General features: G+C 39.6%; 1 protein-coding gene across 2 annotated transcripts in view; it reads right to left on the reverse strand.

Moving 5' to 3' along the window:
- LOC139424014 (protein shisa-6-like) overlaps positions 1 to 6,310 on the reverse strand; it is a 67,261-nt gene extending 60,951 nt beyond the window's left edge. For both annotated transcript variants that reach the window (XM_071175695.1, XM_071175694.1), the window contains exon 1: positions 5,745 to 6,310. In XM_071175695.1, coding sequence (XP_071031796.1) covers positions 5,745 to 6,289 — 545 coding nt within the window. In that variant the 5' untranslated portion in view covers positions 6,290 to 6,310. The remainder of the gene's footprint in view (positions 1 to 5,744) is intronic.
- Between the last annotated feature and the right edge of the window lie 14,431 nt (positions 6,311 to 20,741).

Raw genomic sequence — 20,741 nt, forward strand, 5'->3', positions numbered from 1 at the left:
CACCATTTTCAACATTGGTCCCCATTGAAGTATAGTGGTGAGGATGGTGGACATATTGGTTTCTACAAAGAGCTGAAAGGGTAATGTAACTGTGTCAAAGTCGACCTGAGTCAACTTCTTTCCATAACTCTCTGTGACTTTGGGAGCTATATATTAATAGCCTTTCCCTTCTAGGATGGGCACACTTTAACCATATCCTTTTCACAGACTGAGGCGACCTGGTTTTCATCGCCCCAGTTGACTACTTTGCGTCTTGTATGGCAGGAACACGTTCAACCAGTCCCACACAGTGGAGGAATAGAGGTGCTTTTAAAAAAATATTGTGTTTGAAAACCCCAAAGTCTAGACCTGTCACAGTTTCCTCTCCTACAAAATCTCTTAGGTAAATCATGTTTCAATGGCACCAGTACATTCCTATGCATGGGAAGGGAAAAGAAATGGGAACGTATAAAATAATCTTCAAACGATACACCCATCATCCATCGAGGGAGTGAAGTAAATACTGTAAAGAAGAGAAGTGAAAATAAATTGAAATTCCATTTACACTGCACTTGCAGCACATGACAGAGGATGTAGTTCAGTCTTGTTGGCTATCAGAGGGACTTGCCTCCGCAGTGAAATTAGATTTTTTTTCTTCTCTTTTTTTTTCTATTTTAACACATTTCTACATTGTCAAAAGAGATAAGGAAGCCTAGAATGTGTTTACAGAAATGGCGACATGTTATTTCAGTCTGTTATTTCAGACTGAGACAGATATTGAATTATTATGAGCATGTGGCGTAGATGTTCAACAAGTCTATCATCTGCATTCTAAACGGATTAGTTTAGTTTATTAGGATCCCATTAGCTACTGCACATGCAGCAGCTACTCTTCCTGGGGTACACATACAATGTACAAATTCATGACAAAGTACAGAACCATTATAGACAAGAAAAACACAAGATATTACATTCAATCCAAATGAAAAATGCACGTAAAAATAAGAGTTATATATTTGAATGGGACCAAGAGACAACAGTATTTACACACTATTCATACAGTATATACATATTCATATTCTTATATACAAGAAATAGGAGAAATGATGTGATACAACATACATTTTCTGTCTGTTTTTTAAAGCTAAACTTACTTTTTGTCTGAGTAACCTCTTGTGGCAGAGCATTCCACAATGACATGGCTCTAAACATACAGTAACTGAGCGATGCATTAAATCTGTCTTTGGTTTGGGTCCTGTGAAGAAACCCATAGTGGCGTATCTGGTGGAGTATGTACAGTATGTCTCATTGAAGTGTATGCATAGAGATTATACAAGTGGTTAGGCATTTTCAACACACACACATTTCTTAAAAAGACTAGAAGAGAAGTAACACATTTCTCCTCAACCCTTAACCATGACAGACTAATGCATGCTGTTGATGTTAGTTCTGTGTGTACAGTCAAGGGCAAGGCGTGCTGCTTTGTTTTGAGCCAACTGCAGCTTTGCTAGCCCTTTCTTTGCTGCACCGGGCCATTTACCAATTAAAATAGGTTCAAAAGCATTGGGGAGAAAAAAATGGAAACCAAAGTGAATTTCTACTCCCCTTGGATCCTGAACTCCACAAAATGTTTGTCAAGCCATGATTCATGGCTGAATGAATATGTTAGAAAAGAATTGCAGCATTGACCCTGCCTGTCAGGTTGTCAGTAATCTCGGTTGACGCAGAAATAAAATATTTTGTAATTTGGTCAGATGCTTGAGGACCAGTACCAGTACCAATTAGGTTAACATAGTCGGTCCATGAGAGAATAGGTTGTCAGGAACACCAAAAAAATGAATATTCCCAATGTGAGCAGAGAGAAGGATATAACTGACATGCCAACCACTAGAAGCAAAAACTGGAGAAGAAATACATCCATGTAGGTGTGCTTTACATGCATTAAAGTTATACAAGAGACATTGCAAAGTCATACTATCTCACCTACCTCACCCAATCTGCTTTCTCTGCCCAATATTATGGTAAAATCGCTCAAAAATGACATATTCAATCTCACTGCATGCAGGTCAATTTAGAAATCCCTTTTGAATGTATTGGAACTGACTCTCACCGGCATAACAAAACCTAATATGTACTCAATCTGAGAGTAGATACTTTTTTGCAACAGATCCATCTTAAATTGCATCCAGGTTTGCTTTCGAGAAAGTGATCAATATAGACCACTCAAATCCCTGGCTTTGGCTTTCACTCGACATTTATTGTGCCTCCGTGAAGGTCACAGAAGAAACAACAAATGTCTGCCAATGCCTTAGCATTCCCCTCACAATCCATCCCCAGTCACTGAGATAAAACTCTGAGTCACTTAACAGGGCTAAATACATTTAAACCATTGCCTCGTATATAGTTAATCCCATGTTCCAATACAGCTCTCGACAGGGTTATCAGCATGTATGTCTCAAGCCAGCCACAGAAGTCATTTTTTCAGAGATCATTATTACCAAATGTGCCAAATGATTGTTGGAAATAAATCATTAAAAAAAGCTATTGAATGTCCACTATGCAATGTCTCCTCGTTTAGTCATCCCTACTCTGGCTGCATTTACACAGGCAGCCCAATTCTGATTTTATTTGAAAATTGGTCTTTTGACCAGTCACATGAGATATTTTCACATTATATATATATATATTTTTTAAATAGAATTTTACCCCCTTTTCTCCCCAATTTTGTGGTATCCAATTGTTAGTAGTTACTCTCTTGTCTCATCGCTACAACTCCCGTACGGGCTCGGGAGAGACGAAGGTCGAAAGCCATGCATCCTCCGAAACACAACCCAACCAAGCCGCACTGCTTCTTAACACAGCGCGCATCCAACCCGGAAGCCAGCCGCACCAGTGTCGGAGGAAACACCGTGCACCTGGTGACCTGGATAGCGTGCTCTGCGCCTGGCCCACCACAGGAGTCGCTGGGCGCAATGAGACAAGGATATCCCTACCGGCCAAACCCTCCATAACCCGGACGACGCTAGGCCAATTGTGCGTTGCCCCACGGACCTCCCAGTCGCGTCCGGCTGCGACAGAGCCTGGGCGCAGCTAGCACTGCAATGCAGTGCCCTAGACCACTGCACCACCCGGGAGGCCCTACATTATATATTTTTTGAGCTGATCTGATTGGTCAAAAGACCAAAAAGTAAAGAAAAAAATCAGAATTGGGCAGCATCTGTCTCATCTCTCTCACCACCACTCATACTGATGTGGTGGTGGCAGTAAGCATATCCATTTGAAAGTATGCCCCATGGCTAGGATAGGAGAGCATTAAGGGGCCAGAAATCCTCACAGTCTCCTCAGTTCTGAGTACTGAGATGGAGGTACTGCCACAGCCTCAGAAGTCTAATAGTCTTTAGTGGGATCAAAGTGAGTCGTTTGGTAGGTTGCATGAAATAGCTTTGACTAGAACTGTAGGAATACACTAGAGACAGACAGATATTGGTATCATATTTCTACTTGTACTGTCATCGTTGAAACTGTCAAGGTAATGGCTTGGCTTGCATTTAAGGATTGTATATTTGAATGTCACTCTATGAGCAGAAAAATGTGTCTGAGAGCATTATCTCTTAAACCAAAGACCTGTACTTGACACCATCTTTTGGTGTGACTATTAAATCAATAGCTATTGAGGTTGTAGACATAACCATGAATTTCCAAAAGGAAAATGAATGGGGGGCACTTATCCAAGCCTTGTTCTCGTATCTATATTTTGTCAACAGAACCGTCCACCAGACATTTAATAAACTGAGGGGAACAAAAAGGTTTCCTTTCTAATGCTTTGATATGCATTGTTCAGCTAGGAGTCAATGACGTTTGACAGGCTGAAGTATGGACTTCTAACAACAGTGTGAGTGGGACTCATCTAACAGCAGAAGTATTAATGCAGAAAACAGGTGCCGAGGTCAATGGATGTTGTGGAAGAGAGACAGATCTATGGTTGTAGATCCCTGTCATGAGAAGATGACAGTGTCATCCTTGGAGCTTACCCCATACTGAACATCTGGCCACCGCTACAGTTCAAGCTGCATTTAACTCCAGACAAAGGTCTTCCAGTCTGCTAGACCAGCCACTATATCCATTAGGGTTGTGGTACAAATGATCTCTAGTGGAGAAACATACATTTTCTATCTAGGGTTGATGCCATTGGAGGGGCTTGCTTAAGAATGGGGACAAATGAACGCTGCATGGACTCTGAGAACAATCCATCTGAATTCCAATCACTACCTTGATTTTATGGAGCCAGCAGGTAACGAGGGTACAGAAGCCAGTCCTAGCAAGGCACAATTAGCCTCACATGGGCTTTAATCAAGATCTTAGCTTTGGCTGAACAGGTAGATAACCCCCTCTGCTATGGGCTAATAGACACCAGACCACCATTAGACAACCACAATGATTGGCTAACCACATGTGGTTTCGCAACCCAAACCATCTCTTTGGGTACTGTCTTGTTATAGTTTTTATTGCAAGGTATAGGTATACTACTCACATATAACACTGTGAGTGAATGAGATAGCTGCTGGCTTAATCTGCTAAATTCATCATGGCGGGTTGATGTCAGAGCACAAAATCCCTAACATACTCCTCCACTTCAGAAGGTTAACTGTCTTTCAATTCAGACTAAGGTACAGTAGTTACTCTCCTAGCTCTAGGACGTGCTTAACAATATAGTCAAGGCTTCTAATGTGTCATGGAAAAAATCACCAGCTTCAATAATTTTGGTGGCAATACGCTATTTTCAGCACCTATCCAAATACTTAGAAGTTGTTGGACTTCAGACTGCCTGATTATAAGGATTAGTGGAACAGTATGCATTCATTCCATTCATAGGGACATAATATAATTAATACATTGATACATTGATTCCTCGGCAGTTAGATGTATTCCACCATAATGCGTTTATCTCATACTTTCCCAACAGCAGTCCATCCATGGGCCATTATCCCGTAAGATACAAAGTCAATCAAAAGAAGGGAGAGTGACATCTGTACAGTATGTCCTCTGGGTTGTTAGCAGTGAAGCAACCCAACCTTGCTCCTAGTCTGAATGTTATACCGTGACCATGAATGTGATGCCTTTTCTTTGACAGAGCCATTCAATTCCACACCTGCCTCATGGAGGTCTGTTTGTGCTGCTGATGAAAACGGAACAATACTTTAGTTGACAAGAGACATTTAATGTTCCAATGTATGGTGGTGGTTGTGGTAGTAGTAGTGGTGGTGGTTGTGGTAGTAGTAGTGGTGGTGGTAGTGGTGAATCGGGTTGACTGTCAGTTGGGGGTTGTGTATATCTGCATAAGAGAGGTACTTGAAAAGGAGTTGATTGTAATCATCAGTTGTCCTTTGCGTAATGGCTTGCAGGTGATGTAACACTATTTTCCAGAGAGGAATGAAATTGATCATCATTGTGAATTATGGCTTCGTCCCTATTCAAAAGTTGAGAATAAATGTGGTCAGATTTCTATGCATCATTGTGATGAAGTGCTCATGATTTAGTCAATTCACAAATCTAATTTAGCTTTCTATACCCACTGTGCACATTTTTTACTGTCATCAGCGGACTTTTCATGTCTGTGAAAGCTGAAGCTGGTGTTTCATAACAGTGATTGCACACACAATCATACCCCCCCCCCCCCCCCCCCCCCACACACACACACACAGAGGAAAAAAAGTGCCCCCCATAATAAATTACTATTTCTTAACCTGAATGTCAGGGTGACTTACCTATGGACATTCATTTCCTGAGGGGGCTTGGTTGCTTTGTCGTAGGCAACTTTTGCAGAAACTCCGATGAGGATGATAAAAGCTATGACACCGCAGGTGATGTATACCGTTGTGTTAGTCTGATCCAAGTCAGGGTCGTAAGTGTCACCTGTTGGTGCCGGGGAGGGAGGCTGCGTTTTGATCCAATCTGGGGTGTTATAATTTGTGCAAGTTTTCTGTTCTATGCGTTTCCCTTTTTCTGCACAGCAATAGCGCAAGAAACAACTTCCACAACAGTAGCGGTGCTCGGTATTGTTGCACTCGAACACTTTATCGTACGCTCCGCTCACGTCATAGTAGCCCAGGCAGGTGTCATGGGTAGCGATCGACGGTGCCTGGACCTGAGTGTTTCGCCGCGGAACCGCAGTAGGCGCCTCCGTGCCGTTCACCTCCTTCATCTTCTGATTCCGCTTTGGAGCGTTTTTCTTCTTGTTGGCTGTAGCCGCGCACAGTACATTCAGCGGGTCCAAGTAAATCAAAAGAAGCAGAAGATGCTGTATCCCCATGATTTGAGGTTGTATGTCTTTGCTGATGCGATCGTTTGCCCCCCACTTTTTTTAGTTGTATGCTTTCTCTCCTCACACGAAGACCTCTGCTTCTTCACCTAGCCGTGCTCCTGCCACTGACCCAGTCTTGCGGCTGTCCACAGGGGTTCATTTCCGAAGCCCTTTTCCAACTGTCCACTGCTGAGAGTGTCATGCTCTGGTTGAGGGAAGGACGCTTCTTGCACCAATCAATTGCGGTCGGACGACCGTGTCACACACTGTGCAGCATCCTCCGACTATAGGTGGAGTTCTGTGGTCATCGGGGGACTTTTGGGTGGAGGAAGTGTCATTTGGATTCAGCTTGAGAAATGGGCTGAAGAATCCCCTCCGGCTGTCTCCGACAATGCCATCTACCATAAGTATATATTTATTAGCAAAGCTCTAAATCTTGCACAGTTGAACGCTGATTGTTTTCTGTAGAGAAAGCAGGAAAGAAAGACCGAGGATTCAGTAAATTCCTACTGTAAAAAAAAGTACTTTGTTAAAAGAAAAAAAAGGAACAAACATTTTGCACAAGAAAAATAACGTAACCATCTGCACCAAATTAAATCTAATGTTATGAATTGCTTATCAATGCCAACTAAACAGACGCATATGAACGCGCTAAAACAATTCTGCTCAGTCAAACAAACGTTCCCTCGCAGACGCGCGAACTGTTTCAGCACCATGGACAGCGCAACCCAGCGCTGACACTATGCGGATATATCCTTGAGTAGTTCTTGGTGCTATGCTTTCTATTTTTGAATGCCCACTTCAAAGTTATAACGCAGACAAATAAAACGTCTTAACTCATTTTACAGAGAAATAGCCAAACATATTCAGTGCTGGTAGTTTCCCCCCTCTTTTCTTGTACGAAGTTTACTTTCCTCCAGCTCTATTCATGGAGAGAAGAAGGCAAATCTAACGAAACTTTTGTACAAACAAGACAACCAAAATCACACAGCAACGAAACAGATAAGCACTTACCCGTTGATGATGTCCGGCAACTGGTTATCTCGATTCTGTCACAGACTGAACCAAAGTACCTCAGCTCCGCGTGAGACCCCGCTCTGCTCCGACCCGACTCCATCCCTCACTCCCCCCTCCACATGAGCGCATCTACGTCACCAATACAGGTACCTCAGTTAATTAGAAATCGGCCCCTGACAGCAGTGTGCTCGGTCATGCCTACAGGCTGCACTCAGTAATCTGGATCATTCTAGAACTGCATTAGAGCTTTCTCTTTCAGAGTGCGACGTTGGTGGTGTAAATCTTCGCTCTACTGCACAATGCTGCGTTCACTCATACCATGTAACAGCAGCATGTTGCAGTTGTTGGTGCTTCTATATAGTTGGCTTTTATTATGGCCTATTATGCGAGAGATTGGGAATGATCTGCTTTAGGTAATACAATAACATGCCACAATATGATGCTAATACACAGTTTAACATGCCATGATAGCAGAGTTTGTCTCCACGCTATTGGAATGTTCCATTCTGGTGTTCAGAAAAATGGCTATATTTCCTAAGACATTGATATCTAATCTGGAATGTGGCTCGCTGGAAAGAGAGACAGCATACATTACAACGGAAAGCAGTTGGTTAATATTCAGTGAAAAAGCTGCATTAAAGCTAACACACTTACTTATAGGAGGCTCCAGAAACCGCAGTAGCCTAATTTTCAATGAAAGACACTGCATCATGTTCAACCTCCATGTAATTTTGGATGAGGCAGTGGAGACTGAAAAAGAACAATGGCCTACATAATTGACTTCAGCCCCTAGTTCAGTGGAGGTTCCTGGGAGACCTTGTGCAATCTAAATCTAACAATCCTTATCGTTTCAGAGAACTCTACATATTTGATGTACTTTCCCACCTCATTTTTCATTTGACAGGTTTGTGTACTTTCAGTTGTGTTTGCCCCATATTACAGTATGAGTATAAGGCTACTGTTACTCTCCAAGCACACTAAGTTACTTTGTGGCCCATGGTTGAATGAGGTAGCCTTTTTTAACCTTGTCACCACGTTGAGTTGCATGTTGAAAACAGCGAGGCCTTTGAAATGAAATCCATAATCTCCACGCTGCCCTGACAGTGTTCAGAAGCTAATATGACAAGGAGACAAGAAAAGGGCACAGGGCTTTTGATAAATGTGTTTCTTCACTGGATGCTATGGATGGCAGCATTTGCAAATTAGCCCCCCGACTCTCTGTCAGTCAAAATGACACATCAGATGTCATATCGAGCACAAAGGGAAGAAGGATTGTCCATTAATGTTTAACAGCTTAGTGCGGAGAAAGCTAGCCTCAGCAAAAAGCATTGACAGGTAACGACTGGGTTGACATTGGCTCAGGAATAATGAGACTATTCCTCCGAAAAATGAAATCATTAGGGTTCCAACCTGGGAATTCTGCTCTCTTGTTTTCTCCCAATTAAGTGGAATGAGCAACATCTTGAAACAACAACTAATTGGAAACAATACTGTCTAATGTTATATTTTCTCCAAACAGAAGACTAAGTGACAATAATGAGGTGTCATTGTTATGACATCATGAATATGCCCCACCTACTGTACAACATCTGTTTGATGTGTGTCTAAAAACCTGCTCTTTCAATCAGGGACTGTATGTGGACGTCTTTTTGGGCTTCAGCTCAGAGCATAACCAAAATTTCTGCCCCAGTTCTTATGCAAAACAGACTAGTGTATAATGTTGAAATGTTTGGGTATTTTTGAGTTAATGGAACTGTCCAAATGTTTATCAAAAAAGCAAATACTCTTTGAAAAATGAATTGTTTAAGGCATTTGTATAAGATTTTATAAGATTTGAATTCCTAGAAGTACCATCAGCCCACATTCGTGTATTCCAAAGTCACAAAATCATTGAGTCTGGAAGGGTTATGGTAAATCTACATGAATGTCCTCTGAGATGTAGAAGTAAACCCACTTCAAACTACCAATACACCTTTCAATTTAATGAGAACATATGTAATGGCACCCTATCTCCCTCATTTTGACAGGCCCAAGCGAACTCCTCTCAAGAGCAGATAGGCATGGGGAAATTAGCCGATGTTATCAAAGCTGATGTTATCAAAGTTAGTCATTTGGGGCATACTAGGCAGCTTCTGTGTGGCCTACTCCTTATCTCCAATTTGAGAGTAAAGCCAGAACGGCATAGTTGTTACTGACTTCAAACACTTTTGCCGTATCCATATGGTTGCTTTCATGCCGTTTTTCGGGAAATGCACCGACACATAGTAAAGAACCACAACATGGTCCAGTGGGATGTGTCAAAGAAAGTTAAGACCCATGTGGCATGTGGAGAGAAAGTGAGCATGGAGGGATGGAGGGAAAGTGTTATGGTTAGAAAGAGGAGGAGGAGGCAGTTCTGGCCTGTGTCTGTTCCACCACACCATGCTATCAGAGAGAGACAGAGTAAAGAGGAACAGCAGCCAGTCTGGGGAAAATTAGAGCAAAGCTGTAGCAGCACTGCCTCTCTCTCCCTCTTTCGCTTTATCAGCCCCAGCAAAGCTGCACAGCCAGCACTGACTGAGGCAACTGCTGCTGCTGCTGGCACGCTCAGACCATGAAAGGAGTGGCTGTCTGTGTGGTGTGCTGTTAGCGGTTAACGCCAGCAAAACCTTATCTCCCTCCAACACGTCAGTGCTCTGTGATTCAGAGGAAGGGCATAGTAGAAGGGTCGGTTAAACTTCCATGTGGACCGCTTTGTTACTTACTTGACGTGACACTGTGTGATGTAGTTCACCATTTGGGTATTGAACATCATGATAAGTCCAGGACACAGTTAATGGAGACATAACAACATCATTGCACAATCGAGGTGGACATATTGGATGCGGACATATTGTCGACCTTGGGGGTTCATTTTATTTCTGTAATGGTAGAAGACATTATACAAGTTTATCTTCACACATGGTGGAATCTCAGTGCAGCAAAACACACTGAAAGGAAACAAAATATGTGAGTGTAAAAAGCACTAGTAAAACAGAAACAACCCCCCAGACAGTAATAGATGAGGGTGGGGGAACAGAGGACAGTCAGCACTGTGTCACAGTTGCTTTTGGATGAACAAACATGCATTTCTGGGAAGGCATCATGGCAGCTAAGATTGGTTGTTGTATGGAGGAAAACACTGTTTTAATAACTCCCCCACTGTAGGGAAAAACAATTGTACACTAACCTGGTCCTTCACTAACTGAGACTGACATTTCATTATCTCCAGCACAAGTAGGCTACAGACACACGAACACAGTGAAAATGTCTACAGGACCATTATGAGTGTTCTCTTTTTATCACTCTGAACAACATTAAGAGAACTGATATACAATTTTCTTCTGCCGTGATAACATTATGTTTCCTTAATTGCCTCTTAATGTGGTTCATGATAAATGAGTAGCTATAAGCACATTGGTATACACAGCTGTTATAGAGAAGTGTAATGAGGACAATAGCACAAAATGACCACTGCTGATGATCGCCAAGGGTCATGTTTAATGCCCGTCATTACTGCATTCGTCTTTACGATGTCAGCTTTATAAATGACCATGGTCAATACTGTTGAGAAGTAATTGTGAGGGACTCTTTTAGCATTTAAAAAAAATCCTGGGTGGTTTGTATTGAGGTTGATGCCAGACTTTCCTTGGGAAAAGCTTGACAGCGTCTGTGGAAGTTGGGGGATTACTATTGCTTGTCTGTCCCTGTTGTGGCGGCTTGGCTTTGCAGTGGTGGAGACTATGCCGCACCAGTAAACACAGCACAGAGCTTGGATAGCATGCACTAGGTTCCTTTATTCCTGCAGGCCCCAATCAATAGTCGCCTCACTACCAGGGTTGTCTCACAACCAGGGTTGTGCTGGGCCTGGATGTTTGTAGAGTAAGGTAAGCCGCTAAGCAGAACGTGGAGAACAAGAAATCTGTTCCAATCTCCTCTTACACAGTTCCCCGGGCTTGGCTGCCCTCTCTGTGGTGTGGAACGTGGGCAGTCTCAAATTGGCATTCGGTAAACATTCAGTACAACTCATTTCCTGTTTCTCCTTCCCACAGCTTGACACCCCCTGAGACGGGTTGTTAAATTGTAGCTGCATACCAACAGCTTCCACTGAATCAATTACCATTTGGACGTAAATGTCACAGCTTTGGAATTACATCACAAACTGTCGCTGGACCAGGACTGAGAGGAAACACCAATGCTTGGTGGAAAGAGAGTCTCTGGGGGAATTTGCACACAGTTTAACATGCATGAAACTGTATACATCTCAAATGACCTTGGCACTTGGAGCGACAGTAACCATGACCAGCCCTGGTAGTTCCTTAGATTTTATGTACATATCAAAACCTTACAAAAGACACTGCCTTTATATATGAATAATTAATGGTGTAGTGATAAGTGACGAGTGAGGCTATAGGCAACCAGGAATGTAAAGCTTTTTTCTTCTTCAAATAAATGTTTTTATAAAAAAATAGGGCCAAAAGGAATTTCATAAGATATGCGATTGTCAATGAATTGAAGAAAAGGAAGTTAACTGAGGGAAATGCCAATGGTTATTGTAAGGAGGTGTTGAAGTAGGATAGTTTAGAGGGTTGTACAGCTTTAACCAAGCAGCTCCAGTAGTATGACTAGGAATAGGCCTGTTTCCATAGTGGCCATACCCTCTCATGTCTTCTCAAAAGATTGTTCTTGGACTGAATTTTTAACTTAGTTTGTTCAATGTCTGCGGCAGTAGCAAAACAGATCTTTGAAACTTCAATGATTCATGTAATGGGCATCTTGTCATGACATGGTTCATATGAAAGAGTAGTTATCTGTTAATCCTGAACTACCAGCTATTCTTATACCCCAGTCTCTCTCTCTCTTCCTCTAACTCTTTCTCTCCCTCTCCCTCAGATCACAAGGCATTATTAAGTAGCTCCTGCAAAATGCATCTGGCGGAGTTTTCAAAGTGCTACTTAAGACAGACAGTGGATGAGATGAATAGTAGGGAAGGAGAGAGAGAGAGCACATCCTCTCTGGTCTAATGTGGCTTTCACACATACCGTTTGCTGAGTTTGATTTGATTTGATTTGAAGTCCTGATCAGATCAGAGGTCAAGATATTTTTACCCAACTTACCTGCATTAGCTCCACACTACAAAATGTGTAAAAACTAGCAGGCACATTTTTCAGGGTAAATCTGATCTGAAATGACCAATTAAACCAGGTGTGAGAGATACCTTAAACCCAAAGCCTCAATGTGACTCTCTCCACACATGTCAAATCTTCATCCCACCCCAACCTGTCAATGCCAAGTTTCCAACTACCCAATGTCTTTCAGAGACTGCTGTTCCTAAATTATACTGAGAGGCTCAGTTTCATCCCGGCCCTTCAAGAGAAACCTGCCCCTTGTGTTTAGTGTGTGTGTGTCTGTGTGTGCCCTGCTGTGTGTTGGCAACGTAGACTGTCCTATCAAGATGGCCAGAAGATCATGCAGGCTCTGGCCTACAGGGACCAGGCGGACCCAGCAGGGGTGCAGGGGCACACTGACAAAGTCGCAGAGTACACAGCACACATACAGTAAGTCATTGGAATAGAGCCAAGTAACAAACTGTTTTTGTGGCATCCAAATTTAATTATGGCACATGCCCTCAGGATCTCATAGAAGCCTCTCCTCTCATTTTCTTGTTATTGTTTCTTAAATTGAATCATATTTTTGTTCCAATATCTTTCAAAGAAAATGGCATGCTATCTGCCAACTACAAGTGCTGTATTGTGCCGTGAAAAACGTTGGATTAAAGAAGATTATTCTCAAATCATAAGACTTGAGAAAACTATGGCGAATAGTGAAGAGTTGACCAAAACAAGATGTACTAGAGAGCTGTTAGATTATGCATATTATATGAATGATACCTTCTAGCATCAGCTCAGGAATTAAATGTGGTTTGTCAGTTCCTAGAAGCTCTTGGAGAAACAGATACAGCAGGCTACATACTGTACTGTAGATGCAACTTAATATTTGCAGATGTAGATACTGTAGATGTGATTTTATATTTGTAGATGTAGATGTGACTTTATATTTGTAGATGTAGATACTGTAGATGTGACTTCATATTTGTAGATGTAGATACTGTAGATGTGACTTTATATTTGCAGATGTAGATACTGTAGATGTGATTTTATATTTGTAGATGTAGATGTGACTTTATATTTGTAGATGTAGATCATGTAGAAGTGACTTTATATTTGTAGATGTAGATCATGTAGAAGTGACTTTATATTTGTAGATGTAGATACTTTAGATGTGATTTTATATTTGTAGATGTAGATGTGACTCTATATTTGTAGATGTGACTTTATATTTCTAGATGTAGATACTGTAGAAGTGACTTTATATTTGTAGATGTAGATACTGTAGATGTAACTTAATATTTGCAGATGTAGATGTGACTTTATATTTGTAGATGTAGATACTGAATATGTAAGTTTATATTTGAAGATGTAGATACTGTAGATGTGACTTTATATTTGTAGATGTAGATACTGTAGATGTGACTTTATATTTGTAGATGTAGATGTGACTTTATATTTGTAGATGTAGATCATGTAGAAGTGACTTTATATTTGTAGATGTAGATACTGTAGATGTGACTTTATATTTGTAGATGTAGATGTAAGTTTATATTTGTAGATGTAGATAATGTAGAAGTGACTTTATATTTGTAGATGTAGATACTGTAGAAGTGACTTTATATTTGGAGATGTAGATACTGTGATGTGACTTTATATTTGTAGATGTAGATACTGTAGATGTGACTTTATATTTGTAGATGTAGATACTGTAGATGTGACTTTATATTTGTAGATGTAGATGCAACTTTATATTTGTAGATGAAGATACTGTAGATGTGACTTATATTTGTAGGTGTATATACTGTAGATGTAACTTTATATTTGTAGGTGTAGATACTGTAGATGTGACTTATATTTGTAGGTGTATATACTGTAGATGTGACTTATATTTGTAGGTGGAGATACTGTAGATGTAACTTTATATTTGTAGGTGTAGATACTGTAGATGTGACTTATATTTGTAGGTGTATATACTGTAGATGTAACTTTATATTTGCAGATGTAGATACTGTAGATGTGATTTTATATTTGTAGATGTAGATGTGACTTTATATTTGTAGATGTAGATCATGTAGAAGTGACTTTATATTTGTAGATGTAGATCATGTAGAAGTGACTTTATATTTGTAGATGTAGATACTTTAGATGTGATTTTATATTTGTAGATGTAGATGTGACTCTATATTTGTAGATGTGACTTTATATTTCTAGATGTAGATACTTTAGAAGTGACTTTATATTTGTAGATGTAGATACTGTAGATGTAACTTAATATTTGCAGATGTAGATGTGACTTTATATTTGTAGATGTAGATACTGAATATGTAAGTTTATATTTGAAGATGTAGATACTGTAGATGTGACTTTATATTTGTAGATGTAGATACTGTAGATGTGACTTTATATTTGTAGATGTAGATGTGACTTTATATTTGTAGATGTAGATCATGTAGAAGTGACTTTATATTTGTAGATGTAGATACTGTAGATGTGACTTTATATTTGTAGATGTAGATGTAAGTTTATATTTGTAGATGTAGATAATGTAGAAGTGACTTTATATTTGTAGATGTAGATACTGTAGAAGTGACTTTATATTTGGAGATGTAGATACTGTGATGTGACTTTATATTTGTAGATGTAGATACTGTAGATGTGACTTTATATTTGTAGATGTAGATACTGTAGATGTGACTTTATATTTGTAGATGTAGATGCAACTTTATATTTGTAGATGAAGATACTGTAGATGTGACTTATATTTGTAGGTGTATATACTGTAGATGTAACTTTATATTTGTAGGTGTAGATACTGTAGATGTGACTTATATTTGTAGGTGTATATACTGTAGATGTGACTTATATTTGTAGGTGGAGATACTGTAGATGTAACTTTATATTTGTAGGTGTAGATACTGTAGATGTGACTTATATTTGTAGGTGTATATACTGTAGATGTAACTTTATATTTGCAGATGTAGATACTGTAGATGTGATTTTATATTTGTAGATGTAGATGTGACTTTATATTTGTAGATGTAGATCATGTAGAAGTGACTTTATATTTGTAGATGTAGATCATGTAGAAGTGACTTTATATTTGTAGATGTAGATACTTTAGATGTGATTTTATATTTGTAGATGTAGATGTGACTCTATATTTGTAGATGTGACTTTATATTTCTAGATGTAGATACTGTAGAAGTGACTTTATATTTGTAGATGTAGATACTGTAGATGTAACTTAATATTTGCAGATGTAGATGTGACTTTATATTTGTAGATGTAGATACTGAATATGTAAGTTTATATTTGAAGATGTAGATACTGTAGATGTGACTTTATATTTGTAGATGTAGATACTGTAGATGTGACTTTATATTTGTAGATGTAGATGTGACTTTATATTTGTAGATGTAGATCATGTAGAAGTGACTTTATATTTGTAGATGTAGATACTGTAGATGTGACTTTATATTTGTAGATGTAGATGTGACTTTATATTTGTAGATGTAGATCATGTAGAAGTGACTTTATATTTGTAGATGTAGATACTGTAGATGTGACTTTATATTTGTAGATGTAGATGTAAGTTTATATTTGTAGATGTAGATAATGTAGAAGTGACTTTATATTTGTAGATGTAGATACTGTAGAAGTGACTTTATATTTGGAGGTGTAGATACTGTAGATGTGATTTTATATTTGTAGATGTAGATGCAACTTTATATTTGTAGATGTAGATACTGTAGATGTGACTTTATATTTGTAGATGTAGATGTAAGTTTATATTTGTAGATGTAGATAATGTAGAAGTGACTTTATATTTGTAGATGAAGATACTGTGATGTGACTTTATATTTGTAGATGTAGATACTGTAGATGTGACTTTATATTTGTAGATGTAGATGCAACTTTATATTTGTAGATGAAGATACTGTAGATGTGACTTATATTTGTAGGTTTATATACTGTAGATGTAACTTTATATTTGTAGGTGTAGATACTGTAGATGTGACTTATATTTGTAGGTGTATATACTGTAGATGTAACTTTATATTTGTAGGTGGAGATACTGTAGATGTAACTTTATATTTGTAGGTGTAGATACTGTAGATGTGACTTATATTTGTAGGTGTATATACTGTAGATGTAACTTTATATTTGTAGGTGGAGATACTGTAGATGTAACTTTATATTTGATGGCTACAGCCCATAATGATTTCATAACGATTGATGTGTTCATTTCTTTCTCTCCCTGTGATGTGGTGATGGAGGAAAATGTGAACTCCCCTTCATTCTGTCCATCTAATAGGCCTGGCCCACCTGACAGGCAGGCTTTATCACCCCCATCACTCCACTTAATCAAAAGTGCTGGCTTAGGAGTTCCTTTAATCAGCCCAATTAGGCACTAAGACCATGCCATTCTAGGGGAAGGTTTCTCAGCCCGGGAAACTTTCAAGCTTTCTCTTGAAGTATGTGGTTCATTGACAGGCTCACTGAAGCCTGTCTTGGCTAGTCCACTTCAGTCTTTTCTTTGCTCCCATGTCACTGCTTTCTACATTTATCTGCACTAGTAATTGAAGCTCTGACAGACTTCAATCACACAGCCTGTTTGAAACCTTTCGAGAGCTAGATATTTTCTGATTGCGAAACTTGAACTGCGTGACAAACTGTGTTTTCACATGACAGGTAAGGCAAACTAAGGAGTCATTTTCATGTAATTGCAATGTGTTTACAAACGATATGTTGTTGGATAGGTTTTGCTGTCTATGCTATATGGAAGTTGTTGGAAGGCTGTCACCTACAGGCAAGACAAAATAGAAGAAAATGGTGTCTGGATAAAGAGGAAATATCCTGAGAGTAAACCTCACATTCTTCAAATGTTTACTTTCAAATAAATTAATGATCAAGGAACCATAGCAACAGGTCTTTCTTTCACTTCTTTTACTTTTTAATCGTTTTTGACTTTTGAAATATCTGAAACATGTTCAATCTCAATATAATTATCATAAATACAGGAGCATTATACATCATTGTCAGTTGTAATAACCTCCTTATAAATCAATGTCATATGAAAAAGATCATCAAGGGGGAGTCCTGTGTTGTATGGAATTGAGAAATGACATCAAAACACACAGGCCCAACAGCCAGACGCAGTGATTGTACATGAGTCTTAATAAGGGCAGGTATCTCCACTCAGACAGCTCCAGGCACAGGACACAGAACTTACAGGTGCATCAACAACTCTATCCCCATGGATGACTGAGCTCTACACACAAGCTGTTCCTATATCCAATGCACTGTTGAATTTGTTGAATGGTGTGGTCATAGTTCATATAGAGATGAGGGAGATCACTGTATTGCTACTGTAGGAAAGGATTTTTTTAAGAAGCTAAAAATAGATCTAGGAATTAATTTGGCATTTAGAGAGCACTGTATTGCGTCATTGGTTAAACTATAAAATGCTGGAAGGTTTTGGCTCCAACACGGTTGTGACTGAGTACATCCACGCAAGTGTAATTGTGTATTGACACAGAATCAACCTGTGCCAGAGTCAGTAAAGTTATCCCCCAGTTTAAATGCAGAAGGCCCATAGTAAACCAACCCCATGGCCAGCTGTTTCTAAGGCTCTAATAATGGATACTCTCTAAACTACTGATGAAATATATGATGTTCCCACAATGAATGAAAGATAATTAGCCAGAAAAGTAAGAAGGAAGAGAGGGGGGGTTCATTTGAAACTGATTGAATTTGGGTCTAATCACACTAAAGGATTAGAATGGATGGTTATCAGATGCTGGTAAGGAAATAATTTTCAATATTTCACTAGCAACTATTATTCAGAATAGTTTAAGTTGAGGACAGAATGAGACAAGATAAAACAGAGTGAATGGTCAAGACTGTATTCAACTTCAAGATCTCTTTCAAAGGGAAAATATGGACTTAATTGTTAACATTTTAACAAGGTAGATATGCATTCACAGACATAGCAGCAAGGTGCTATATTGCCCTGTTCATCTCTCTTACTGTTAAAATCTATTTAAAACTTTCTTTTAAAGTATTTTTTCTATTTAATAAGCTCATTTTATTTGATGTTCCTTTCAAAATGTGAAATTGGGTTGCCCTAATCCCTTAGACTTTGTATGAAATCAATATGCAGTATTCTAAGTGCTAAATCTTGTCAGCTAATGAGAATCCCAATGGGGTTTTCAGTTTCATCAGGTGCAGTCGCTTCCTTTCTCCGACTTGGAGTACCTGGGCACAGATACCATGAATAAAGTCTTTCTCTAAAGTGCAGTGTTCTTCTGCCAGGTTGTAGGTCCTCTGCCAAAATGGATGCCATGACTAGTCTTATACAGAATTAACTGCTGTTAAATACAGCAAGTCTCTTGACAAGCTAAGAAATTAAAACAAACTAAGTTCACAATTTTTTTTATAAGATATGATGGCCACATTTGAAGTCAACAAATGCCGTTTTTGCCTTTGTCTGTCATTAGAAGGTTGGCACTATAGAAAGCTGTGGCAGTGCCAGTGTAGGGGGATGGTGTGTATGCCCCAGCAAATCAAATGTGTGTGCCCACTCTGGATCTGGTGTCCTCCCCACTGACACTGTGCTGGTGAGAGTCTATGAACTGGGTCACAGCTGCACAGAGTGGCACCATGGCACATTTCTCATTGCTCTAAATGGGAACTATCTGAGGGCTGGGTGAAAACAAGTGTGCTTGTTAAACTCTCTCTTCCCCCCCTTACAAGTGAGATGAGAAGAGCAAGAAGGCTGTGCAATAAATCATTAATCCACCGCAGGGGAGGCATCTCACTCTCTTTTCATGTACATTCTTTTCAAGGTACACAATGAAGCTGATGGCAATGGAGCTGCTCTCCCAGGCACCTCAACATGGCACACTGGAAGAAGAGGGAGGGACGAAAAAGAATGTATACAAAAAAAGTATATATAAACACAATATCTGGGTTTCTTCACTAGGCTCCTCCGCTGTTCTAGGAATTGGCCCAAGGATAAGGGCTGCATCGTGGGTAAGTTCCCCAGGAACATCCCCAGGAATCATCAGAGACAGGAATCTTGTGGATCCTATTGAAGAAAGTCACTCACACCCCTACCTCTGTCACTGAGAAGCCCCAGATGGATGGCTCTCACTGATGATTCGCATTTAGAGTAAAGACACTGTGGGTTTCTTCTACTTACTACAACTACAATATGTACTGAGAAGACAATGCAGATAAAGAAACCGGTCTATACGGCTGCGTTTAGACAGGCAGCCCAATTCTGATCTTGTTTCCACCAACTGGTCTTTTCATAAATCACATCAAATATTTTAACATCTTTTTCAGAGCTGACCGGATTGGTCAAAAGACCAATTAGTGAAAAAAAGAGCAAAATTGGGCTGCCTGTCTAAACGCAGCCTACATGACTCAATCAATCAGACCATGTAACATCAAAGGGCTTGTACATTCTTGGAAAAAAATATGCTATCCAGAGCCTAAAATTATTCTGCGGCTGTCCCTGTAGGAGAACCCTTTGAAGAACCATTTTGGGTTCCATGTAGGACCCTTTCCACAGAGGGTTCTAAATGGAGCCCCAAAGGGTTTATGTGTAACCATATAGGGTTCTCCATGGAACCAAAAAGGGTTCTCCTAAGGGGACAGCCTTTTCTTTAAGTGTACCTTTTCGGTTCCATTAAGAACAGAATGGCATGGAGCAGCCGTGAGGGGAAAGATGTAACTAGGCAGTTAAATGAATAATGAGCTACAGTACACACACTTATATATTTGTGCTTGAGTTAGTGAATGTTTGGTACCCATAAAAGATTAAGCCTACATAGCATGATTTATAATACAGTATTGAGGTATCACCAGTCACTGTGAAATTGGAATATAGATTAAGAGAAAGTTCAGGTAGAGGTGGTCATTTTCTAGTCACTGGAAAGAGTTGAACTTTTTTAACAAGAAAAATACATTTACACAGAGACCACGGATTATCATCAAGACAAAATCTCATGTACTTCTAATATCTAAATGACTTAATCAAACCATGACGTAATGCTTTGAGGGCTTTATACAATAGCTTCAAGAAGAGTATTAATTTGGTCTCTTTGCATTCAGCTCAAGATTATCTTTGAAGCCAAGTTAGTTGTTGGAGATAAAACAGGAAGACTTGTATTCCCTGGTCCCTTCACTACAGTACTGTTGGTCCATCAGAGCCCTGGTCCCTCTACTACAGTACTGTTGGTACATCAGAGCCCTGGTCCCTCTACTACAGTTATGTTGGTACATCAGAGCCCTGGTCCCTCCACTAC

Source organism: Oncorhynchus clarkii, chromosome 13 (assembly GCF_045791955.1).
Source record: "Oncorhynchus clarkii lewisi isolate Uvic-CL-2024 chromosome 13, UVic_Ocla_1.0, whole genome shotgun sequence".
NCBI classification, from domain to species: Eukaryota; Metazoa; Chordata; class Actinopteri; order Salmoniformes; family Salmonidae; genus Oncorhynchus; species Oncorhynchus clarkii.